The 27,534-nt window shown below is 41.5% G+C and overlaps 1 protein-coding gene across 1 annotated transcript; it reads right to left on the reverse strand.

Moving 5' to 3' along the window:
- Positions 1-4,826: 4,826 nt before the first annotated feature.
- Positions 4,827-27,534, reverse strand: s1pr2 (sphingosine-1-phosphate receptor 2). The gene is made up of 2 exons (XM_008329211.3): positions 27,279-27,534; positions 4,827-6,736 (listed from the first exon to the last, which is right to left on the reverse strand). The coding sequence occupies exon 2, from the start codon at positions 6,613-6,615 to the stop codon at positions 5,497-5,499; it is 1,119 nt and encodes a 372-aa protein (XP_008327433.1). The 5' UTR covers positions 6,616-6,736; positions 27,279-27,534; the 3' UTR covers positions 4,827-5,496.

Genomic DNA, 27,534 nt, shown 5'->3' on the forward strand with positions numbered 1-27,534 from the left:
TTAAGTATAGTTAGTGCCCTCTCTTGTAAACTTAAAAATCACCACACTGATTTGCCAAAAAAATAAAAAGAAGTGATGAATGTTTATACACTAAAAAGCCTAGAGATAATTCACCAGAATGCTTTTTTTTGCCCACTTGCTGAAGTTATAAGAGAATGTTTTATAGGGGGGGAAAAAAGCTTGTGAACTAAAATGATAAAATAAAAAGAAGTGATGAATGTTTATACACTAAAAAGCCTAGAGATAATTCACCAGAATGCTTTTTTTTGCCCACTTGCTGAAGTTATAAATTATTGAATGTTTTATAGGGGAAAAAGCTTGTGAACTAAAATGATAAAATATTTTTGTAGCTTCAACTTCACCTTTAGGTTACTTGAGTCTGATGTCATATCCTGCAGGGCACTGGAAAGTCTTTGGCAAAGTTCCCAGCAGCGCACCCTCCTGGGGCTGATTCAGCCTCAGTTCCCAACCAGAAATCCTGGACGTCTGACATAAAACAGGCCCAGCTCTGTCTCACTCTTTCTCCCAAGGCCATTACAAGTCAGTCTCACCCTAAGTTGTACTGCAAATCTTCTCCGGTGCTGTTCTTTTGGCTTCTCTCAGACAAATAAGACATTTTTTTTCCCTCAATCCTTTTCTTTTACCATCTCTGTCCATAGTTTGTAATTGCTTGAAGCAGCATGGGGAATTAGGTAGCTAATGGATGAACACTTTATAATTTAATGTATTGTCTACTTTCATAGCAACGCTAGTGTTTTTCTGACCTTGTCAGAACATGTCAAACTTCAACACCTAGTAAATTAAGGACACGGCTGTAGTTAAAACAGCAGCAGGCTGTTTGAAGCCTCAATAGTAGTAACTAACAATAATGTTAGCAAATTTGATAATGTTAAAAAAAAAAAAGTTATAAAAAATTCTGACCTGTGGCTACTAATGTTAGCATCCTAGGAAACAACATCTATTCCAGATCCAGAAACCACTTGTGGACCACTCTGGTAAATTCCCAGTAGACCTCACTCACCCAAAGTGAAGAGTAGATTAAACATTCCACATGCAGGGAAAAATAACATTCTACTTGGACCCCACGGTTCAACAGTTTGGTCTCCTAAACTTTATCTTAGAGGTTGAGAGAAAAGCTTGATTCTGAGGTGAATTACAAACCCAGTCGACACCTGGTAAATCTATTCTGGAATGCTCAGGACTCGAAGGCAGAACTCACATTACCCTAACTGTAGAGGGTGGTTTTTTTACATTTTATTTTCTGAGTATTTCTTCCGCTGCCCGAACATATTTACAGATAGTTTGGAGTTTTGGGCTCTGAGTGCTAACTCTACTACTAGCATTCTGCCACAACCGCAACCGACTTGTGCCCGACTGCAATCAGATGGTTATACTTGACATTAGCTCTGGCTGTATTTTAAACTAGCTAACACTTTCTGTATTGAGAGCCCTTATAATTGCTGTCCATTTAAGAAAACAAAACATTTGTAATAACTTATTGCTCATTTAAGAAAACAAAACATTTGTAATATCCTCGTTTATTTTTCATGCATTGCAGCAAAACAAAAAAAGGACAAAATGTAAGATTTACTGTCAATGTAGCTGTAACTAAAATGGTTGAGGATAAGAAGTACCGTAGCTAACGTTGTTTCTTCAAATCCTTTTGGTACCAGCGCAGGAGCTAAAGCAAATGAATGAATGGCATCAAAAAAAAAAAAAAAAAAAAAAAAAAAGCAAAAAATATCAGAGAGTAAAAAGGCTGATTTCAGTATTTCATTTATTTCATATAAAAAAAAAAGGAATGAAATTACAAAAGCACACGTTCATGTACCAACATTAGTGTTTCAAATTGTACCGGTTTTAACACAGTGCTACTAGACACACAAGGCTATTATTGCACACGAGACATTTCATACGGACACGGATCACGCAAACTGTACAGAAGATACATACATGTACACGTACATTCATACATACTGTAGTTCTTATTTAACATAGACATTAAAATGATAGGTACATACGTAGATTCACACCACTCTGTGTCTGGTGGGGGGGAGAAAACATCACCAAAGCTGCCAAAGTGCTTTTCACAATTTCAACTCAGCCAAAAGCGTCAAATTTATTTGTGGGGGGGTCGCACAGGAAGGTTAGTGTAACCCCCGAACATCCGGAACCAGATAATACAAAATCCTGACTTCCTTTGGTCACAGGAAGTTGTGGACTTCCTCCACATCTCAACCAGCATGTCAATGCGGGGCCCGTATAGCAGTGGATTAACAGTCATTTGTTGCTCACATGGGTTCATCTGCTTGCTTGAAATAAACAGGCAACTCCAAAAAAATGTTTGATCATGTGGTATATGTCCTCTGTCACATGTCCAGAATAAATATATTACATGGGCATTGGACCGATTTAGCTTTGTGGTCCACGCAAGTTACCAAATGTTGCCCACATCCCTTAAAATATAGAAGTAAAAACAATAGGCCGTCCACGTGTTTGTCTCATTCTTGTTGCAACCAAAAATGTAGTACCAAGTGTTGTACCACTTTACTTTGGTGATTTATCTGAATTGAATGCTAGTCCTCACTTAACTACGAGTAACGTTCCGAAGACCCCATCGATAAATTAATAAATCGTTAAACGAAACCCACGTTGACCGACAAATTTGCCATTTCTTTTATTCTGTTGTTGCCCTTAACGACGGTTGCGACTGTCGAACGTGAGAAGCCATAACTGTTAGCGATCGCTTGGACTATTTACCTCCCTCGTACTCCTTTGTTATTCTTATTTTTACGTCTAGATCGATGCAGGAGAAGATTTAGTCTTACGTTTTCCAGATATCGTGAGGAAACGAAATTGTTCTATATTGTAATTACTTTACGAAATAGAAGAGAACTCTTAGTGCGATACTGTTTGGCAGCGCGGGAGACTTATGGGGGAAGTTGGTGAGATGGGAGATGCTAGCGCTGCGTGTTGCGCTAAATCCCGTATCTCGTACATCACTCACAACTCGGCTTGTCGTAACAGATATTCCTTGTTGCTAAACACATACTTTTAAAATTCGGAAAGCCCGTCCTAACAATGCGTTGTTAAGTGAGGACCAGCTGTAATAAATTATTGAAAGTCAGATTCATCTGCAGTACAGGAGGTGCCCGACTTGTTTTATCTTAAGCCAATGAGTAATGAGTTTTTTTTCCCACGCCAATGGGCCCAACATACAATTGCCGGTTGAGAAGCAACTTATTAATTTTTAGATAAGATGAGAATCCTTATGGATAAAATAAAACATGAGCCACAGTACAGAGTTAACCATCTAAGCAGACATTTGTTCATGGTGCTATATGCGAATTCACAACAGGGGGGGGGGGGCGAGGGGGGGGCTGACCCCATTCACCCCACTTTCTGATCATCGGCGACTTGGTTAAAAATAATCAGATAATCAATAATACTGTCATCAAAAGGGCGCCTAGCCCCGATAAAAAACACTTCATACGTACATTCAGCCTATGAATCCCCCAGGAGGAAGGCACAGTCAGACCAATAGTACTGCGCTGCTACAATACTACAAGATTGCTGATTGAGAGGACACCTGCATGCTCCTCCTGTTATCATTATTATAGTAAGTTATTATTATTATTATTATTATTTGTCTTGTCTGCTGTCACTCAGTGAGAATTCATCAGTGCCGACTCACTTCAGGAACAACGTACTAGCTGACTGGGTTTTCCTCCAGAGTAGCTTTGGATACAAGAGACAACAACAGTAAAAGTAGGAGGGACAGACGGGAAGGACAGATGGGACAACAGTTAGATAGTGACGGTAACCATAGCTGGAATATATCATACACATTAGTGCTTACAAATGAGTTCATGCAGCTAAATGTTAGCGGAGTTATCCAATGGCTAATGCGGAGGTTATATGGGGGAAGGGGGGACATATTGTGTCGTATATAGACCGGTGTTTGCTGCCTCAGAGACTTGTGGTCCCAGAACCTAGAGAGCATAACCAGCAATTTCCCAATTTTATAACGAGCAATTCTGCGAGCTTTGCGTTGATGTACCACGTCGAGCTCTGTCACTCAAGCTGTCAGTATCTCCTGATTGGTTCCCGCATTGTGCTAATTGTGTATTGAGTTTATATTGTGTTGATATATATAAATATATATAAACATATATACATATATGTATACATACATATATACATATATGTATACATATATATAAATATATACATATATTTATACCTAAATATATATGTGTGTGTGTGTGTGTGCTTGTGTGAAAGCTTGTGTGAAACTTGAAATTGACGGCGTTGGACCAATGTATTCCTAAATGCTGCTCCCAAATCGCCATTTCCCAAATGAAGCGTAGGATTTTTCTGGACTAATGTGGAATAATATATTTTGATAGGACAATATACAATCAATCAAATGTATGCACTTATTGTACATGCACTGAGGCATTAAAAGCATTTTTATTTTATAACATTACTTTCTGCCAGGCCCTTTATCAGGGATCGCCAGAGAAGTAGGATTTGGGTACGAGATTGGTATAAAGCCCAGAGCCTCCTGGTGGCGAGGTGTAGGTCTTGTCTTTCCACCATTCTGACAGACGGCAGACCCGGATAATTTAAATATGGATTATTTCCGTAGAGCTTCAGAATCGAAAATGAACTGCATTCGGAAGCTTTAGGTGTTGAAGTCGGCTGTTAAAGATTCTTTTTTTTTTTTTTTTAGATTAGCATGTAAACGGCAAAAAAAAAAAAAAAAATCCCCTAAGATGTCGATAAACGTTCGAACTTCAGTTAAAAAGTGACCTCCCAAGCACTTTTTTCTGCAATAGAGTGACGTTTTCAAAGCAATAAATATGAAGAGTGAATCTTTTTGTGCTAGCCTTTTCTTCATAGGTCACCACTCCAGATTGTGTGCTAATAGAATTCAGCCAAAATATCTGTGCAGGGTGCAATTCTTGATGCAACCACTATTTTTTTTTTTTAAGTAAGAGCAACCCACCGAACCTTTGGTATCGTGTACAACTTAAGTAAAATTTGTAGCCCAGGGACACATTGGCATGTAGTCGAACCTAAACTCTCTCTCTTGTGGTTTTAGAACCACGCCCTCTTCATGTTCATCTCTCAGCCAATGAACTCACCCAAACGTGACACGTTGGTCCTTTAAACCAGGCTAAAATGTGTGTAGAGAGAAATATGCAGACAGGCGTATACCCTAACACGGAATGGCAGTCCATTTTTTTTTTTCAAGAAAACAAAGTCCAACAGAGACAAAGCACATTTTCACATTTCAGAAAGTCCTCAGCTTTTAAAATCACTTACATTGTTTTTTTTTTGTGTGTGTATGTGTGTGGCATTGTCGACGCTTGTGTGTTCACACAGTTGAGGGCGCTCCCTCTGGCCGCTCACGGTCTCTCTCTCTTCCGTGATCTTACAATCGAATTCACACATCGTTATCACATCATCATCGCGATTGGCTCCGTCGCGCTAGACGCAGGTCGTACAGTCTTGCATGATCGGCATGGTCTGGTGTTCGTGTTTGTGCGTGCACTGCTCCAGAGAGCTGGAGCTCTTGAGCGGCACCAGGCAGCGATCGGCGGGTCGCCCGCTGTTCAACACCCCCCAGCAGCACAGCACGCGCAGGAACTCCTTGCGCATGTCCTTGCTGCGCAGCGTGTAGATGACGGGGTTGAGTGCCGAGTTCAGCGTGGCGAAGCCGAAAAAGATCTCCGCCTTGGACAGGATGTGGCAGAACTGTATGCCGCACGACGAGTCCAGGAGGAGGATGATGAAGGCGGGCAGCCAGCACATGATGAAGACCCCCAGCACTATTGTAACTGTTTTCAGAAGCGCGTAGGCCTGGGAGTTGGCAGCCTCCTGGTGGCTGGAACGCACGATCAGGTAGATCTTAACGTAGAGGATGACGATGGAGAGCAGAATGAGGCTGAAGATGGTGACCACGAACACGATATACTTTTTGGCGTAGAGAGGCAGCACGGCCGAGCACTCGGGCAGGTCGTTTATGCAGTTCCAGCCGATGATAGGCAGCCCTCCGAGAAGGATGGAGGTGACCCAGCAGGCGCCAATCAGCAGAAACATGCGGCAGGTTTTGGTGGAGCCGTACACCTTCACCTTGGTTATGGCTATGTAGCGCTCGATGGCGATCGCCAACAGACTGAAAACGGACGCCGCCAACGCGATGAACGCCGTACCCTCGCGGATGAACCATTGCACCGGCACCAGTTTGAAAGTGTTCGACCCCGACAGGAAGATGTTGGCAATGTACGCCGACCCCGCCAGCAGGTCCGAGAAGGCGAGGTTACCGATGAAGAAGAACATGGCCGAGTGAAACTTCTTGTTGCGACAGACGGCGATCAGGACCAGCAGATTTTCCAGGATGATGACGGTGCAGAGAACCACGATGACAATGTTGAGTGTGGTCAGCTGCTTTTTGTTCTCGATGCGCTTGTCCAGTTCCTGGGTGGTCATGTTCTTGGCGTAAGCATAGTAGGAGTGGATCAGGGTCTGATTGTAGTACTGGGAATACTTGCTCTTCATGGCGGCAATGGGGTGGCAGAGCACAACGGCTTTGCGACAAACATTCATTCACACGGCCGGGTGGTTAAGAACATCTGTGACGATGCTCTTCTTCTCTCGCGACGGGACAGGGGCCTGGGAGGGAGAAGGCCTGCTCCACAGTCACGTCTCTGCAGCTCTCGGTGGTCACCTGCGTAAAAACAGACACAGAGGGGGTTGAATTTCTTTCTCGTGGACCCACGGTTAGACCGTGACAAAGCAAACACGCTTTTATTTTCAGAAAGGCGGAGCCCTTGCAAAATCAAAACAAATGCTCTCGGAAACAAAGATGGCCTCAGTGCGCTCGGGGGAAACCAGAAACCAAACGTTTGCTGTGATTCACCTAAAGCAGACTCGATCGTTTCAGAGCTCTAAAAAAAACTAGCGGTCCCTGACCTTTTTTTTGTACCAAGGCTGATACTGCTAATACCGCGCCCTCGTTGGAGGATCATTGAATTTTCAAAATAAAACATCTTGTAGACTTTCTTCTGTTAGTGTCAGAGTTGTTTTGAAACATTGACAGATTATCTTTGAATGAAAAAAGTAAAGGGATATGACTGGATTCTGAGTGGTCCCCAGACCACGGGTTAGGGACCATTGGTCTATGTCACGAGCCCTTGATATTTTATTGATTTCTCGCGTTACTTCTTTCTAATGTACTGTAGCTGTCACTCAGAGTTACCGCATCAAACCTACAACCTTGTGTCTTTTTCTAACAACCGACACAACCTACTGACCAGCACCGGTCCCTAGACCGGGGGTTAGGGACCCCCTCACCAATAGTTCAGTGGTTTGTTAGAGTTGGAAGACCAAAGGCATGTTTGGGACATTCCACCAACTCTGTCCCGGCACTCAGCGAGCCAACCTTTCCACTCCAGTGACCCACCTCTTGAAACTTCAGCATAGCATGTGGATCATCCTGATCCCTGACCCGCCCCCTGTGAAACCCCCCTCGCCCCCCCACCCTCTTGACAAGCTGAGAGCAAACTGAACCCATACCCAAACCATGGGATTACAGAGATTCTTTTTAAAAATAATTACGTTAAGTTTGATTAGTATCAAGCCATACAACAGAACGTCTTAGCCCACAAATGCATTATGGGTCGTATAAGTGCCTCGGAAATGTCGTTTGTTATGTTTTGTATTTCCCAAAATACCTACGATTTTGGTGAGTCTTGACATTACGAACTTTTAATCCTGACATGAATTCTCATTTGGTAAGAAAAAGTAAAAGGTCTTTTAGATTTTAGATATGACAATTTGGAATAATAAATAGTTATAACTGGATTGTAGAGGTCAACCACTGAGCTGTTGACATATTTTTTTAACTTTTACTTTTAATTCTAATATTTTCATACTGTAATAATGAAACTGTACTCACTTCCGATTTGCCGATACTGGCTTATTTGGTACCATGTGCCAAAAACATGATCCAAATGTTGAGACTCGTATGAAAATCTCCTCTTTGTTTAAAGAAATTAGGACTTATTTTTCTTTTTCACATGTGGGCCATTTGAGTGGGTCGTGGCCCACACCCAACCAACGAGGCAACTTTTTCTGTTTTCTGTTTTAGATATTCTCCTCCATTTGGCGACGATGAAGTTTCAAATCACATTGTTTTTATTTGAAATGCTAAAATGTTAGCTTAGCCTAGCCTTGAGAAATGTGTGGCTGTTTTAAACGGACAAACTAAGGCCCAGGGGCGGCCCGTTCAGCTTTTTAATCCGGCCCGGCAAACTTTTTCCAATCATTGTATCTTTTCCCTGCAATACTCATGTTTCCCCGATAGATGACGCTAAAAAGCTTAAAGCATTTTAGCATTTAGACATAACTTTAGCATGTCTTTTATCTTAGTTCACACTAACGCTCCATCTGAGTCAAAAGTTGGCCCACGCCGGGGCTAGAGGTTTGCAAACCAAATTAAGAGACTCTGGAGGTAGATGTGAAACCTTTCAGTGGTAACAAGATCCCTCCCTCGCTAAGCTAGTTACTGCGGTAATTCAACACTAATGGTTAGTCCTACTGGGCAGAATGTTGCGATGGACTCCACTGCTGCACCGTCCGAACTGCGGACGTTTATTAGAGACCGGGGAGGCACCTCTTCTCTTTTAAAACTGAATATAATCTCAACAGATCAGTCAGAAGGAGCATGCATGTGGAACGGCATCCGGACACAAAAGGCAGGAATCTGAGACGTCACTGTCTCCCTATGGTTATTGCGCCGTACTCCCCCTTGAGTTGAACAGAGACAACAAACTTCTCTTGCGCACAAACAGGGTATTGTGAGGAGAAAAGCGCGGCAGAGCATCTCTCCGCAGCTGCTATGCGCCGCCGGCAATACCCAGGCCTTCTTGTTTCCTCAAGCGGGAACAAAGAACAATGGTCTCCTTTTCACGCGACATCCTTCAAATGACACCGTTCGGTGTCTCGGGCGGGGCGGCAGCACATCCATCAGTCTGCGGCCGTGTCATATCAGAAATGTATTTACAGTCAAGTGCGCCCGGCGGAACCGGGCGGCTCTTTGTCCGCCGTCCTTTCTGGTTCCATTAATCCACACTAATGTGGATCTAGAGGCTGAGAACGTGGGCCAGCCGCTACCACATAACTGCGTTAGGTGTAATTACGCAGCAGAATCCTGTTTTATCAAATGGAAAAAGAAGAAGAAGAAGAAGAGCTTTCCACTGCATCTCTACCTACGTTGTTGTTAGGTACTTGCAGAAAGAGAGAGAGAGAGATTTACGTTTTTACCCCAGCTACATGAGCAGCACGCATGTTTCATTGTGACAAAATAATATTAAAACATAATAATAATACAACCCTATTTCAAGATATTCTGTATTCAAACCAGCAAAAAAAAAAAAAAAGTGGGGTGCCAAACATACGGCCCGCGGTCCAAAACCGGCCCGCTTGGGGTTTCAATCTGGTCCGCTTGATGAATTTAAAAAATTTAAAAAATTGCACTTTATGTTCAGGAATTTTTTTGTAAAATTATATTTCATTAAAATTAATACAAAAATAATTACAATAACATATAATTCAAATGTAGTTAATGGACTGGTCTGGCCAACTTGGGTATCGGTTTCAATTAGTTAGGAAGCCCGAAGTTCCTGTTTAGCTCAATTTACAAAAAGTGGCTTTTTGAGCATGATGTGTCTTTGTTGCCTGGAAATTAGTCCACATTTACTGTATATATAAATATTTCAACCACCAACCACCCACCTTCCTTCTTTCAGTGATTTCAAAAATCACACGAAAACCTGTTACCGATGCTGATTTCCTGCAGCCGACGTCGTCGACTAATCGCAACAAGATCGTGTTCACTTCGATCGTTGAGTTTTTTTTTCTTCGCGAACGTGACTCAACGTAGTTTAAAAACATTTCCCGACATCTGTCCGATTAAAGAGCTCGACTTAAAAAAGTTTGGACGGCCCTGATTTAATGACTGCTATAGATCCTTAAGTCGTAGGTCTATTAAAAAAAAAAAAAAAAAAAAAACAAAAATAATAAAAAAAAAAATGCAAAAAAATTTTTTGAGAAAAACACCCCCGCCTATCTACTGTCAATTGATTTTTTTATTAAATGTATAGAATTTTTTTTCTTTAATGAGGAAAAAAAATATTTGCACTAGTATTTTGTATTTTTATAAGTATTTATATTACATAAGAACCGCTTCTTCTAAAATACAGTTTTTGATTACAATGATTACTGACAGTACACCTGTGCCACGTTACGAGAGATCATGTGAGGTGTCATGACGTCACAGAATCAGTCACTTTCATTTCCCCTTTTTTTTTTTTTTTAAAGCTCTCTCTCCAGACGACTCTTTTCTGTCGATGTCTCAACGTTCTTGCCACCTGTCTGTCATCTGGGGGGGGGATTTCTTTGTCTGTGTCACAGAAACCTGAAGGGCTGGTTTGGCCTAAAGCGCACTCTTCTTGTCTTGTCACAGTCTCGACGAACCAACCCCTCCCGTCCACCTGTCGAGCAGGTGTCTCGGCCGTGATTGGATTAGACGTCACCTGCTGCATCTTACAGACCGTCAGAGTCACACTACGACAAAAAGGACACGGGTCGGCGGTGGCGACTGTCTCGCTGCCGCGCAATTTCGGCTAATGGTGGTCCCATTAACTAACCCTAAAGACAAAGTGTGAGAGAAGCTTAAACTACTTTCACCTGCTTTCAAGCTAACCTCTGCTGAAATAATGGGAGCTAGCTAGCTTGATTTTAGTCATAAGTCAAAACTTACGTTTACCTCACTTACGCTAACGCAGTGCTAACATCATAATCTAGGACAGGGGTCCGCGACGTTTTTGAAATTGAGAGCTACTTCAGGAGTTCTTAGTAATACGAAGAACTTCTTGTTTGACACAGACTTCCTGTACAAAGTAATAACAATCAAAAATAAGGCTAATGCTGTGTCGTCAAGTTCTGGGACATACGATGGAACCCATCTGAATATCACTGCAAGTGGAACTGATTCAAAAAGCACAGTAACAGTACAGTTTTCGACCCTTTTTTTGGCTAGTTTTTTTTCTTTTTTTCTTAAGTTAGACATGGGCAAACTACGGCCCGGGGGCCAGGTGAGGCCCGTTTAGCTTTTTAATCCGGCCCGCCAAACTTTTCCAAATTATATAATTGATTTATCTTATCATTATACTTCTGCCTTGTCCCTGCAATACACCCATTTCCCCCAATAGATGGAGCTGCTTAAAGCATTTTAGCATTTAGGCGTGACTTTTACATGTCATTTATCTGCCTTAGGTAGTCCACAGGGGCTACCAGGTGACCCCGGGCCCCACGTTGGTGACCCCTGATCTAGGACATAAAAACATCAGAAGAGTCTGACTTACGCCTGGGAGCCATAACGAACAAAAAGTCCCTCCCCCACCCCCCCCCAAAAAAAAAAAAAAAAACAACACGAAAGAAAGAAAGCAAACGTAGCAAAATCCAACGTATGGAGTGAATGTTAACAAAGGTGTCGTCTGTGTATGGCGCGGTGTAATGATGTATTTCGTCCACAAATAGTTCCCATGTGAACAAGCTGCTGGGTTTTTACACATCAGAATGATGGAACAAGACGTTGTTAATACATTTATGGGAGGTGGCGTATAAGTAACCGTATACGCGAAGAGCCTTGTAAACGGACGACCCTCTGTACGCTTTACTTTTGGCACCATAAAAAAGTCAAGGCACAGATTCAAATAAAAATGTCAAAAAAATGTGACAGTCAGCTAAAAAGTCAAACTGGCTTAAACTGTCACAGTCAGCTAAAAAGTCAAACTGGCTTTGATAGAAATCTGAGAGCGTTGTCTGTTTTTCCATCCAGATCCGTGCCTTTGTGCACGGAACAACATTGTGGGCGAAGGTGTGAGACGAATGCAAAGAGCACAATAACCTCTCTGTATGTCACCGGCGCGTCGTATGGCAAGGTGATGAGAGAGCGGACCGAGACGTGACTTTAAAAGCATAGAAGAAAAGGAAGTCGAACAGAAGACAGGAAGTCCTCAGAAAAAGGTTTACGTGATCATCGACACGATTCTCAACACAAAAAAAAGTGATTTGTTTTTTTAAATGTTAGAGAGATTTGCATGTAGGTAAAATGGCTTCAACATTGACCTCAAACATAAATATATCAAAACAAATTTGTATATAGTCATATATACACATACACAATAGCTACACGTGTTGATTTATTGCAGTGTTTTTCAAAACCCTGGCGTCGTGACCCCGCCTGGGGGTCGCTTGGGATTTATTTAAAATGATTTTTTATTTATTTCAAACACAGTCTCAAACGCTTTTTTGTTTGAGATTGATTTCCAAAACAACGGGCAGAGGTTAGCTAAGAAGTGAAAATGCTAGTGCCCTCCATTTATAACAACACTAGCTATAGTTCAGTTGTTTTCAAACGGGCTGCGGCCCCCCAGAGGGACCAATGGGGAGTAGGAAAAAAAAATCGAATTAACCCTTTGATGCATGACCCATGATATACTGAGTTAAAAAAATGTTACTAAGTGTTTTTATGTGTTTTTAGACATAAAAATAAGAACTGATTTGGTTCTGTTTTTATACACCAAATTTTCTTTTTGAATGTTGACACAATTATTCTGCAGTTGCAAAGGCTGACCACTGTATGGCAGTGTTGGGCGATTCTCAGGCGTCCATTGTAGAGGCTTATATGCAACACTGCCATCAAAACCTATTCTTATTATAGAAAATCACATTTTCATAGCTGTCCACTGTAGTGACTGTCATGCATGAAAGGGTTAAATATATATATTTTTTTGTAACCTTCTGTCCTGAACCGTACAACGCATAAACTGTAATAACTATTGGATCCTTAAGTTTCTGATGGTACCTGAACATTACGACTTGTTTAATAGACAATCTAACGTCTTATTATGCGAAAAACGTAAGACTTTTTCCAGTGTGTTATGCAGAGTATACCGCAGGAGGGCTTCGGCAGGGTGCATGGAGGCGACATAAAAAATACTCAAATACATGCGTTTAGTGTAAATGGTAACTTTAAGTATTGCACTAATTATCTACTCACTCAAAACTAAATTCAATTTCCAAAGTCCATATAAGGTCGTATAAGGTCGTTTATGGAAAAAATCTAATCACAACTGTTTTGATCAATAGTGCAATATCAGTTATTTATATATTTAAATGACATGTAAAAGTCATGCCTAAATGCTAAAATTGCTAAAATTGCTTTTTATCATTTTCTACGCCATCTATGCTAAAATTGCTTTTATCATTTTCTACGCCATCTATTGGGCAAACGTGCGTATCACAGGGAAAAGGCAGACGTATAATGATAATGTAAATAAATTACATATTTTGGAAAAGTTTAGCGGTCTGGATTAAAAACCTAAACGGGCCGCATCTGGCCCCCGGGCCTTAGTTTGCCCATGCCTGCTGTAGCCTACGTAAACTAATGTGGGGTAAAAAAACCATTACTAAATAAAATGTTACATTTAAAAAAAACCCAACAACAACACATCCTTCTAAATCATGACATAAAGCACATTTTCGTTCATCCAAAACCAACCCGAACCACAAGGTGACTCCAGCTTTCTCCTAATCCCATTCGGAGTTCCCAGAGTTCCCATTGCCTGACCCTGGGACCGACAGCCACACAAAGGCACACGCTGCTTTTATTTCTTCCCACGACACCTGGTAAGCTGCAATTAGCCGAACGTGTACTTACCAAAAACAAAAAAAAAAAAAAAAAACCCCCAGCAACGCTGCACAATGAGACAACCTGCTACCACCGATCGTATCTGAGCATGCATGCAACAACTGCCTTTGTCCCGGACTGAAATACGTACAGCAGGTTCTCACCTTGTGCGCGTGCATATCTATATATACACACGTATGGGAACCTTACATCATTTGTACTGACTGCTGAACAGTTGTGGTCAGAACATCCTGTGAAGAGGCCTCTGCTCGTCACGATGCGTGAAGTAGAATTCTAAAAGCATTAAATCTCAGCGCATTTAACAGTCACGGGGGGGGGGGGGGGGGGGGATTAGTCATTAGTCATTGACAGTCTGTTGCGATTGTTTGTTTTGTTTTTCCCCCCGCATCACGGTAATCGATGGGTGGTACCCATGTTCGGGATCAGTCAAAAGCCGTTTGGAGTCACGCTGAGAAGTTTAGACATGTCAGGAGGAGGAGGAGGACGGAGATATGTTTTGTTTTTTTTTCCTCCCAGGTGCATTGTCTCATCTGTCATTGTGTTCTGTTTGGGAAAAAAAAAAAAAAAATAAACAGAGCAGGAGATGGTGCGAGATCCTCCACAGCCAGTGTCCTGTTTCCTGTGTTTACCAACTACAACTTCCTTCCCAATGACCTAAATCCTCCCAATGAATACGGCCTCTCAACATCCCAAGGAACTACAGTACATCCTTTAAAAAAAAAAAAAAAACCTCTCCAACCAACGCCTCTTGCAATAACCCTCCTAATGAATAATTCACGATTGCAGTTACTAGCATAGTTTTAGCAAAACTGGAAATCTCCAATACCGCAGTTTCCCGATGAACCACGAACTGTATTCCCATCAACTGACCAATATGAACTGCAGCGATACCTCGAGATACGAGCGTCCCCGACGCGCGAGTATCCCGAGATGCGAGCTAGTCTTCGAGCTAATTCTTGCGTCGAGATGAGATTAAAGATTTGCGATACGAGCACGCTTGCAAAGATTTCGTTGAAAATAAAACCATCCTGACAAATTATGCTCGTATCTCAAGGTATTACTGTACTTCGAAAAACAGCGAAAGTTGGAACCTCCAGGGCAGGATGTGTCTCGAAGCGAAAGTTGGAACCTCCAGGGCAGGACACAAGGGCCAGCCAGGAGGCCACGAACCAGAGATTGAAAACATCTCCTTAGTGAAATCAGTGCGGCTGCAGAACATGGGAAAAAAGTGTCACCCATATTTGGTTTGAGTTCCAACTGAAACCAGTGCAAATATGTGGGTCAAGAGGTAACGTGTAAACCATGTGGTCCGCACAATTTTCCCAGTTTTGAAAGTAATGTCTGAATCCATGTGTGGTCCATATGGGGCACAATGGCCGGGTAAACTTCTCCGCTCTCCTGCTGTTACGCAGTACGGAAAAAAACCCCCAAAACATTTACTTCTATTTTGGTTTTTTCTTCCTTTTACTTTACGCCTACTTTTGTCCAATACGGAGAGAGAGAGAGCGATCGTTTCATACGGAAAGTACTGCAGTCTAGTCAAAAAAACGTTTCTCCCCCTCAGTCAAGTGTTGACATGTCAGACACACTAGAGAAAACACTCAAACTCAAACATTATCGCCACAAAGTTCCACGACCACTGGAGCCTCAGTTCGNTCTTTTTTGAGGGACAGGTTTATCGGCAGTGACTTGCGACATGCCTTTTGTTTTTAATCTGAGCGCTCATTGCCACAGCAGTAAAAATATAACCTTTCTCAAGCCTGTGAACACATGAACCTGTGAAGGCATGCCTATTTTTGTCCCCTTTTTTTTTTTTTGTTGCTGCACGCTGCCTTGTGCAATCCCACGATCCCAAATCCAACCATTTCTTATTTAAACTCCTACCGAGTTCCCTTGTCGTGCCCTTTGAGGGCGCCGTTGGGAATTAAATAACCTTTCGCAAATGTGATACGATACGACATTAGCAGCCTTCGGTTGACTTCCAATTGCGGGGGGGGGTGTTTACGCTAAAAGTGTCAAAATGTCCCACGAATGCTAGCATAATCACATCCCAAATGCGATGATGGGACGAGCTCTTGGGAACTCTTCTGGAACTACACCAAAAACGAATGAAAGCTCCGGAACCAGAGTCTAAATTTAGCTTTTCTTTTATTGTGTTTTATGGACTGGATTTCTTATGTGTGAGTTGTTTTGATTTATATTTATATCGTATTATACATATATACAGTACATACATATATATCAATATATTTATAATACGTAATACGTACGATGTACAACTTACATATATATGTGCATATACATGTATACATGTATATATTCTGTTGTATTCAGTGTACAGTTCAACTTTGTAATTCTGTTGTATATGTACACATATATGTGCATATACATATATGCACATATGTAAATATATGTGTATATATATGTATATATATATTCTGTTCTATATATATCCATATATATGTACATATACATATTTATACATATATGTACATATATATGTATATATGTACATATACACAAAAACCGTAGTAGGATTTACTGTTAACGAGGATCATTTGAAAACTCCATAGTGCAGGGGTGCCAAACATACGGCCCGTGGGCCAAAACCGGACCGCTAGGGTATTCAATCCGGCCCGCTAGATGAATATTAAAAATTAAAAAAAATACACAAACATATTCATATTCAAGATTTTTTTTTTGTTAAATTATATTCCAGTAATAATAATAAATACTTGTATTTGCATGAAAACAAAGGGGAAAAACATGGACCTATTGTTATTTATAGCTAATTATGTTATGATCGTACTGGTCCGGCCCACTTGACATCTAATTGTATGCGGCCCGTGAACCGAAATGACTTTGACACCCTTGCCATGGCATTAAATGACGTTCAAAGTCCTATTCATTCAAGTACTTCCCCTGTATTTACAAGTTGTTCAGTTTTCTGAAACATATAATCTCTTTATCCGAGAGATTTCCTTAGCCAAATTAGACCTCACGGGTGAGCGGTAGCACATACTTAACAACTCAACTCAAGCAAACCAGTTGCCTATGGGACTCGGTCTAGTGACTCTGTGGTAGAACCCAAACATCTCTGGTTTATTTGCAGCAAAGCAAAACTGTGAATATGAATACCGAGTACTCGGGGTACTGTTGTGTCCTTACGTCGAGGCCCAGACTAAACAGTCATGCACCGTCTGAGCCGAGTCGAAAAATAAAACTCCGAACAAACTCTGATGCCCTCAGTTACGACTTCTTATCTTCAGCTGCTGCCCTTATCTCCCAGTCATGCCATGCTGGCAACAAGCTCGCCGATAAACGCAGTTTTTGAAAAAAAACAAACCAAACGAAACAAAAACAACCGCAAAGAAAAACCCGTTGGCGACAAAGAAGCACAGCTGACATGAAGGCACCGCGCCAAAACATTCATGTTTATCAAATTATACAAAACATTATCCCCATCACCAACAAACCTCACTGCGAGCTGCGTGGAATGTGGAATGTGAGAGTCATTGTCAGTTTTAGTAAACAAAATCCAGACGTCTGTACGTCTGGATTTTGTGATATGATACGTTTATACTTTTGACTTTTATGACACAAAAAAAACAATGTTATTAGCCTCTTCAATGTAATAATCATAAAAATTAATGATTTCAGCTAATAGCTATAGTGTAGACTTCACGGAAACAGCAAGGAGCTCTTGGGAACTCTTCTGGAACTATACAAAAACGGATGAAAACTCCGGAACCAGAGCCTAAATTTAGCTTTTCTTTAATTGTGTTTTATGGACTGGATTTCTTATATGTGAGTTGTTTTATTGTATTACACATATATACATACATATATATCAATATATTTATAACGTACGATGTACAACTTACATATATATGTACATATACATGTATATATGTATTTATTCTGTTGTATTCAGTGTACAGTTCAGATTTACATTTACACATATATATCAATATATTTATAATGTACGATATACAACTTACATATATATGTACAAATACATGTATATATGTATATATTTTGTTGTATTCAGTGTACAGTTCAACTTTGTAATTCTGTTGTATATATTTACACATATATGTACATACACATATATGCACATATATAAATATATGTGTATATATGTATATATATTCTCTTCTATATATACCCATATATATGTACATTATATTCTGTTCTATATATACCCATATATATGTACATATACATATTTATACATATATGTACATATATATGTATATATGTACATATACACATATATAAATATATGTGTATATATAAAGATAAGATAAAAAAAACAAAATCAAAACAAAGGAACCATTTAAATATAGTATGTTTTAAATATGTATTTTTCATAATCCAAAAAAAACCTGTAACTTATTTCAGTGTAGCACTCAAGAAAAGCAGTACCAGCTCCCTCGGCGAACAGGAACTGGAGTATGGGATTACTTACATAAACATAAAACAAAAGCCTGACTTCTGTAGCTTGTCAAATAAGGCCACAGACATATATCAAAATGTATCTGTGTGTGCGTAACAAGGGAAATACAGAAGTGTCGTTCCAAGACTTTTTCAGTGTTGTGTGAACTGGTATCAGACAAGAGGAGAAGCAGAAGAAGAACAAAAGGGTTCCCTTTTTTTTTTTTTTTTTTGGCAAATTAATCCCCCTCTTTCACGTGAGTGTTACGTTGGGTGTAAATGTTTCCGCACTTTGTTCCATGGTTGTTTTCCAAATTACTGCAACTACAGTTTCACTCTAAAGTCTTACTAGTTCTTATCTATTTCTATATCTGTGTTGCCAGTTGATCCATTAAAGATAGCATTTGTAGCTAGCTAGCTAGCTAGCTAGCTCTCTTTTGCCTGTTCTGATTTTTTTTACGGGCTAGGTTTCGTGTATTATTTAGTTCACTTCAACTTAACAAATGTTTAAACAATTTCAGATTTATTTCATGGACTCATTGTCCAAGACTACTTGACAGTTTGTGTTTGATTTTTTTTTTTTTTTTTCATTGATTTTCCCATTCGGAGAATCATCAATAACAACGTTACACACATGTACACACTACTCCCAGAGAGATATTGGGATTTGTGTTTATGTACAAAGTTTAACGCCCGCGAAAAAAAAACAATTCTCAGCTTATTATGTTGACTCCAGTAAACCACACTCGTAAACAGTCCGCCATGAAGCCGTGCTTGTCGTGTTCGGCGGTTCGCACACTGCCTTCACTGCACGTATGTGTGTTGTGTACTGACTGACTGACTGACTGACTGACAGGAGGAAGTAAAAAAAAAAATCAAAAAAAAAATCCCATTGTGTTGCTATCTTTAGCAGTAAGGTCAAGGAGGAAGGATTCTAGTTTCAGCCACTCTGTCCCTTTCTTGCACTTTTTTTTTCCTGATTCTGTCTTGACAATGAGGTCTCCCCTGATGAACGGCTTTGAACCGTCCTCTTAGTCTCCTTTGTCTCAGATCTCTGCGCCCATTGACACACCGCGATCTCCACCCCGTCTCAGGTTCTCTGTCCTCCTTGGGAAACCAAGAGGACGCAGTGACAGATTGCTTGATATGTGACACGCGTGTCAAACTTAAGGCGCGGGGGCCCAAATGTGGCCCGCCAAGTCATGGAAATAGATTTTGGGGGTCGGGAGGTTGATGCCCCTTTTAATGTGCAGTCAAGCTTCCACAGTATATGCCAATGGCTTTGTGAGCCATAAAACCAGACATATTTATCATACCCTAACCTTCATAGGTACGTTTATTCTGAAAGTGTTTGCTAAGACGCCTGACAGTGAAACTTAATGTGGTTTCATATCAAGTTTCACATCACATCATATTCTCGTTACAGATAGTTGTTATGCAAATGTAGCTAAGAAACACACAAAGAAACCTAGCTGTGGTAAAGGGTAGGTTAAAAGGTTAAAACACAACACATAGGATTAAAGCCACAAGGCTTCCACCAATTGGGCTTTTTGTGTTGCTATAACGACAGCTAGGACTGAGTCTAAAAATACTTGAGAAGTGAGATGAAGAAACAGTTAGCCCCGTATAATTCAAACATTTTAGAAAATGATTAGCCAGGCTATGGTATGCTAGGCTAACTCTACAGCGCAGTATCAAGACTTTCAATTGTGCTGAGTGTTTGAGTGACACTCAAACGTCTCAATGTTTCAAATCTGTACAGCTGGGGTGTCTAAGATAAGGCCCGGTACACTAGGTGTTCAATTTGGCCCGCTTGATGAATTTTGAAAGTGAAAAACGCGCACAAACACTTCCATGTCCGTGATGTTTCGACACATTATATTTTGTTAAATATTATTATTTTCGAATATGTTTGTACGTTTAGCAATATATGCTACACGTGTGGAAATATCTTAGCTCTTTTCATTCCCCTTTTTTTTTCATACTTGACAATGTTGTCCAAATTCATGCTGGCCCTAATTTCTGTCCCACCCTCAGGAGGTGTTCAGACGCCACTTTTTTTTTATGGAAAAGTAGAGACATACATGACTGAGTCCAAATCCTGATTTCTCCCTCTTGCTCAGAGAATGATGAGTACATGTCGGACCTCTGCCCGTGGTTCGAGCAGAAAAACAACTTCAGACTCTTCTGGCAAACACGGACACATTAAACACGGCTCTGTTGCCTGGTGAGAGACCAGTGTTTTGTTCACACAGTGCACGGTTGCTCCTCAGTACTTGCCAGTTGCTAATAGAAATTCTAAGAAAAATTTAATGCGATGTCAACTTCTTCTTTTTTCTTTTTTTTTTTTTTACCTGCTCTGACTTTGTGGGTGAGCCAGTGGAAAAACAGAATGTAGTCCATGATTCTTTTTTCTAAGTTCTGAAAAGGCGACGTGGCAGAATTATTCAGGTAAAAAAAACAAACAAAAAAAACAAACAAACATGGTTTTCTGCTTAACTCTTGTGCAAGGTAGAGACAGAGCTGAGTCCCCGACTATTCTTTTTGTAATACTGCTGTGAGGCCCGTCTCCCTCACCTCCTGTGTGGAGTTAATCAGTGTCGTCACATTCACCTGGTTCTTTGTTGTAAGTGTCACTCGTGTCTCAGTCACTCTGCATTTGTCCCGTCATTGTTCTGAGTCTTTTTCATGTCTTCCTGCCTACAGCGGTATCCGGTAAGTTGCTGCATTTAAGTGTTGGACTGTTCAATCTAAACTTCCTGCACCTGATCCACGTCTCTGTAGTGCTGCATTTAGGTCCTGCCTGCTTCCCTAGTTACAAAACGTAACAACTGCGGGACTGTCAATAAGCTGATGCACTGCTTGGTAACAAATAATAAATATATATATCTATATATATATACATTTAAAAATGGCTTTAAGTCAGAGACAAAATAAAAAATGCCTTTATGTAGAAATAAATTAAAATGAACCAAAAACAGTTTGTGTTTGAAAGGAAATATGCTAAAAAGTTAGCAGAATTGCAGCCAAATGCCAATAACCAAAAGTTAAAAAAAAATATGGGGGAACAAAAGGCAAAAATTTTAACCAAAATAAAAAAAAAATCAGGAAAAATACCATTATATTTTCTGGAGCATAAGTCGCTCTGGAGTATAAGTCGCACCACGCCAAAAAATAAAATAAAATAAAATAAAATAAAAAAATTTAAAAAATCAGGAAAGATACCAATATATTTTCTGGAGCATAAGTCGCACCACCCAAAAAAAAAAAAAAAAATCAGGAAAAATACCATTGTATTTTCTGGGGCATAAGTCGTAAACACAGCCAAAGGATGAAAAAAAAAAAAAAAAAAAATTATGGTACATCTTGAACAGAACTGAGCTAGGACATAAGCAGCTAAGCGTAAAGTTGGCTAACAAGACTGTTGCGACGTAGTTAAAATGATTTACTGAATTGAGCTGTGAAAAAAAAAATAAAAAATAAAAAAAAGGATGCACGCAGATTGAGTTCATGAGCTAATGTCACTGTCTCGTTGACAGAACAGTCAGATTGTCAGCTGTACATGCATTATATCAGCGGTCATATCAGTGTGACAATCGCAGTTTGCACCGTGGTCGGACTGTGGACGTGTCTGGCTGTGGTACAACTCTCTCTCTCTCTCTGTCTGTCTCTGTCTGTCTCTCTGTCTCTCCTTCTCAGTAAACAGCTACTTGACTGCGACTGGGACAGTGACTTAGCTCATTTCTAGAAAGGACAGGTCAGAACAGTTACAACATCAAGCTTTAAGTGAACAGTGAACACTCGCACTTGGCCTTTTGTATCGACCTCACTTATGTTTGGCTGAGGGTTCGTTCCGTCACGTCTGGCGAGTCATACGGTCCGTGCAGGACAAACGGTCCTGACGGCTCTTGTCAAACTTTTCACAATTCACAGTAAGCTTCTTCAAAAACACAGGAAGACAATCGTCACCTAGATTTAAAAGTGGGGGAGGGGGGGCGGGGGGGGGTAGAGAATGGCTGTTGTAATCCTGCTGGCTTTCCGGCTGCACAAACACGGCGGACAAGATGGAAGATTAAAAGGTAGAGTGAGCGTGACGGATTTGAAAGTACCACAGCATCTTCCTGTGTAATGTCTTCAGAGAAAATGTTACATGTGACCAGAAATTTAAAAAAAAAAATCACACTTGCTAAATCAAACAGATGGTGCAAAGATGAGCTGATCTGGCCAAAGCCGCAGCAATAACAGGAAACCTTCTATTTGACGAACAAAACAAACAACAACAAAAAAAAATAAAAAATAGTCAGCTGTATTGTGCGCTATATATAATTTAGTACATAGGGATTAGGAAGTAGGGGTGATTACGAAAAACACCCTCAGAAAATTCCCATGACTACCTAAAAGTCATGCATAAAGGGTAAAAAAATGCTAAAATGCTTTAATCGAGGCCATCTATTGGGGAAATGTGGGTATTGCAGGGAAAAAAAGCAAAAGTATAATGATAATATAAATAAATTACATAATTTGGAAAAGTTTGGCGGCCCGATTTACAAAGCTTAACGGGCCGCATCTGGGCCCCCGGGCCTTAGTTTGCCCAAGCTTGGGCTAGAGAATAGTTACCGTGGTCAAAAACGACAGAGATTATATTTAGAAGAAATGGCTAAGGCTAATTAGAATGTTAGCTAAAATGTTAAATAGGCATGTTAAATAGTACATAAAATTGATGATAAAATGTCGAAACCCAATTCCGACTTTTCTTCCCAACTGACCTTGTTCTAGAAGCGGAGGTGTTCCAGAGTAACTCTACTGTCTACTTCACAGCGATGCTCAGGAAATCCTGGCAGGTCGCTACAAGCATCCTGGTCTGGTCATCATGGGGGGGGGGGGGGTCCTAGACTGTGACCTTTAACCTCATGAATTCTTTCATTTTGTTCCCCAAATAGTCATATTGTTTTAGGCTTTTTTTTCCCGTCTTTTCATCAGGGAATATAACCGTCAGAACAATTGTTGACAGGATGTTTGAAAAGTGGATAGTTGATGAGCGCAGCGTGAACGTCTGTTCCACCCTTCACTAAGGGAAAAGTCCTCCTTTAAATCCTATTTTCAGGCATGTTTACAAAATGGCTAAACAGCGGAGGAAGGGCCATATTAATGCCTCAGATCTCAGACACTCCCATTCTCTTGGCCCGGAATCAGAACCCTGCATGCTGTCAGCTGTGTGTTGTGACTTGCGCTCCTGCAACTTGCGAACAGAAGGCGTTTATTTTTCTGCAGCCACCACACCCAAGAAAAGTGTTTTTCAGACAGGAGAAAGGGGAGGGTAACGGGTACCGGCTCGCGCTCTCGAGCCTGCGGAACCCAGACGGTTCCCCCGAAGGACGATTATCCCTAATAGCAAATGTATGTGTTTTATAAAGTATGACATATAAAGTGGATCTGCCGTCCGCTGCGTGCCCTGAAATCCAGTGCCATGCTAACAGAATTACATCGCCGACAAAGCGTCCAGAACCCAGTGAAGAAGTGCAGTGACCTCTGTCTGGTTCCATTTGAGCGGATAAAAGCCAGGGCGCCCCCCCACCCCTCCCCTCCGCGTCACGTCGCTCCTCTGATCCTGTCGCGTTGTTGCTCTTCCGCTCTGACAGGACAAAGCTGCAAGCGAGTCGAGACAACAAAAGGGAGACGCTGGACCCGTGGACCACTCCCAGGCCTCAGCTGAAACCCAAGCATCCTTCAGGGACGGACCCACCCAACACGGGGCTTCAGCCCCGTGACGTTTAGCAAACGTTTTCCCACGTCTTGATAGCTGATAGTGATTTATTCATTCGTCTGTGCACTTGTGTATTTTTTTTTATATATACATATCTATGTAAGCGCATCCGTTTGTCTTGAGTTTCTCACGCTAGCCACAGAATTCCCTAAGCAACGGTCGCACAGCGGGGTCAATAACACTCAGTTCAGCTAGCTCATGATGTCATGTCTCTGGACTGTGGCTACAGCCACACTGCTCTGTTTCCAATTTGAAAATGCATGTCATTTTTGGTCGACGCGTTGCAGCGCTTGGTGATATAACACACGGCGGCATTCTTCCGAAATATTGGCGTTAGCGGAAACGCAACAATTCCCATAACCATGCAATCGTTTTTACGCTATGTACAAAGTATGATCAATAATTTTTTTTTTCCATTTCAAGAATAAGATTTGACACCCCCGTTTAAGGATATTCCCGTTTAAGTCCTACACACTTGGTACTCCGTGTCCCGAATATGGGATCTAGAAAGTAGGCCGCGTGCTTCGACCAAAAAAATGGCCCTACATTAGGATGACTCAATAGTAGTGTGGCCAACATGACAGGCTGTAAATGCATTACCGTAATGCAGTACTCAAATAGTGGGGCGGGCCCCCATGGGGGGACACGGTGAGGTGCCGGGGGGGTCCTAAGGGTCTTCTGATGGAATATGGTATGCATATGGACATAAGTGTACCTCTGCTGTAATGCACGAATGATAACAAGACTCCAGTCACTAGGTGGCAGCAACTCATACAGTGGTTTGTACAGATGAAAGAAAATATACGGTATCAGGTTCTCAATAGTATAATATATACGGTATCAGGTTCTCAATAGTATTTAAATTCACGGTGGTGTGGGTCGAGGGGTCAAGGGGACGGGGATAGAAAATAATTAAGAACCACTGCCATAATGTGACCCACATCCCAGACGTGTTATTTACACAAGTTGGTCTCTGAAATATGTGCAGAGTCGGCATCAATAGGGTACTATGTAAAAATTGCGTTTGCGTATTAATTGTAGGTTCTCGGTGCGATGTAAAATTGAGACATCCAAAGTTTTCAAACCACTGCACGCTAACGGCTCCCATTTTTTTTACGCAATAATCGGACCTACACGTGTTTATAGGTCATCGCAGGAACGGCGTGCTGAAGCTAACGCTCGCACTCCAAGGTCTGGCCCAGCAGGCACCCACTGATTCTTTGTGCAGCAGCGTGGTAGGGACCGCGGCGTGTCTGTGGGTGTTGTTCCGGTGTAATGAGCCATGTGGTCACGGCAGCAGACGCGGACTGTCGACAGGCAGCGTCACGCCCCCGCGCTCTCCAGCCATTCCAAAGCATGCCGGGAGAAGCGCCTTAAGTCCGTAGGTTCCCCCGTGCGTTTACGTCCCAAACAAAGGAAGCAGATTTACGCCAAACCGGCATCAAACCGGAGCTGCTGACAGAACCTTTAACACTACTTAGTTCTTCTCTCACTTCCTCTTTAGCCCCCCCTATCACATTTAAGATGTTTGCTTGTCCCAATCCGACAGGTTTTTTTTGTTGTTTTTTTTGCAGTGTCCACGTACATTTGCATTTGGTTTTCTCTCTCGTCGCTCTGTACCTCGGAGATAGTGGCGCCGCGAGCCGTTGCGGAGCTAATGAGCAGCACACCGCGCAAGGGTGACCCCGGGACCAACCACAGGGCAGAGGATGACGGATGGGAAGCTTTTATCTGGGCAATAAACATTAGCTCCTATGGCTTGCTGTCTTATCTCGCTGAGACTTCAAGTTTCTCCCGCAATAGGATGCCACAAGATTAGAGTGCCGACACCTACGTATCCTTCCTCTTCAGCAAGGGACACTAATGGCTGGTTTTTTTTTTTTTTTTCGAAGAAAAACTTTGCAACTTTTTGCAAAGTTTTTGGCCTTATGTAAAATTAGCATGAGCCGCTTTTAATTACGGCCACATTCACAAATATATTCTCAGTTTGACCGACGGTGTCGTTGAGGGACTGACAATGTGGTCAAATCGAAAAACAATTTCAAGGTGCGAGTGCTCTCTGTCCACTAGCTAATGTTAGCGATTAGCACCCGCGGCTAGCCTCGAAAGCCTGCAACACACTGCTGCAAGTAAAAAGCGTAAAACTGACAAGGCATAACAGCCAGCCTATAGTTCAGACTCAGAATCAGAAATAAATTCAGATGCAATATATTTAAATAGGTACATAGAAAATATACCAAATATACCAAATATAACATGACAAAACATCACGGACATGAAGTGTTTGTGCATTTTTTTTTTCCACTTTATCACCTTTTTTTCAATTTATCAAGCGGGCCAGATTGAACCCCCCCTCCCCTTGCGGACCGGTTTTGGTCCACGGGCCGTATGTTTGACACCCCAACTGTAGACATTTAAGTCCATGTTTGTCCCCATTTGTTTTCATGCATAGTAGTACAAGTATGTTAGGTAAAATCTGAAATATATATCATTATAATATATATATATATATTTGATTTTGTTTTTCAAAATTCATCAAGCGGGCCAGTTTCGGCCCTCGTGCCGTATGTTTGACATCGACGGCATAAAGGATGTTCAGTGGTCTGTCACAGGAAAAATGAACGTCCCTTAGGGCGAGTGGGTCAGAAAAATGGGCTACACCTGGGCCATGATGTTACACACATGATACTGATCTATAAGTGTCCTCATGACTACAGCGATGGGACCGGTGCTGTGCACCAGCGTGTGTGTGCACCGGTGCACCTCCGCCTGGAGTCCGCACAAGCCTCAGGACCCCCACGACAACCGGAGCGACAGCTTACACCGAGTGTACAACAGTTAATATTTAACAACATACTATGTTATTCATTAAAACAGACACACAGACAGAGACACGCATGCGCACAACACGCACCCAAACCTTACGAACGCAGCTGTCACCAAGAATGGCTCCAGGGCGCAGGGTTGTCCTGCTTGTCGGTGTTGTGTCTTTCAACCGCTTTCACTTTGTTGTTCGAATTTAAAAAAAAAACGAGTGAGCAGAGAGAAGAGTGTTTTGCACACACTGCTGTCAGGGGGCTAGTGTGTGTGTGTGTGAGTGAGTGAGTGAGTGAGTGTGTGTCAGTGTTGGTCATGAGGTAACGTCGCGGCTCTTTCTATTTCTTTTTCCCCGGGATAACATCTGCTAGTATTCGGGCTCCGAAACAATAGTTGTGCGCAGCGAAACTGCCAATACATATACATATGTGTATATGTATCTATACTACAGGTTAAATCAGGTAGTGAACTCACCCCATGAGAGAAGAAGAAGAGTTAAAGTCTCCAAAAGTTGCCCAGATGTTTTCTCCTTTCCCCCCCCCGCCACCCAAAAACAAAAACGTCCAATTTCAGGACTTTCGTCTCGTTTGAGTTCGTTGTCCCCTTCGTTCGTTGCTGACAATCAAAAGTTCCGTGGAGGCGAGAGTCGTCTAGACAGGAGTAAATCCATGTTGTCGGCCCTGCGTGCGCCAACGCGAATTAAAAAAAAAAAAAAAAAAAGAGAGAGAGA

This window comes from Cynoglossus semilaevis, chromosome 17 (genome assembly GCF_000523025.1).
Source record: "Cynoglossus semilaevis isolate Cse_v1.0 chromosome 17, Cse_v1.0, whole genome shotgun sequence".
Lineage (NCBI taxonomy): Eukaryota > Metazoa > Chordata > Actinopteri > Pleuronectiformes > Cynoglossidae > Cynoglossus > Cynoglossus semilaevis.

What these genes read in the sequence shown, in the direction of transcription:
- s1pr2 (XM_008329211.3), bottom strand. Translation starts at nt 6,615, where the DNA reads ATGAATGTTTGTCGCAAAGCCGTTGTGCTCTGCCACCCCATTGCCGCC.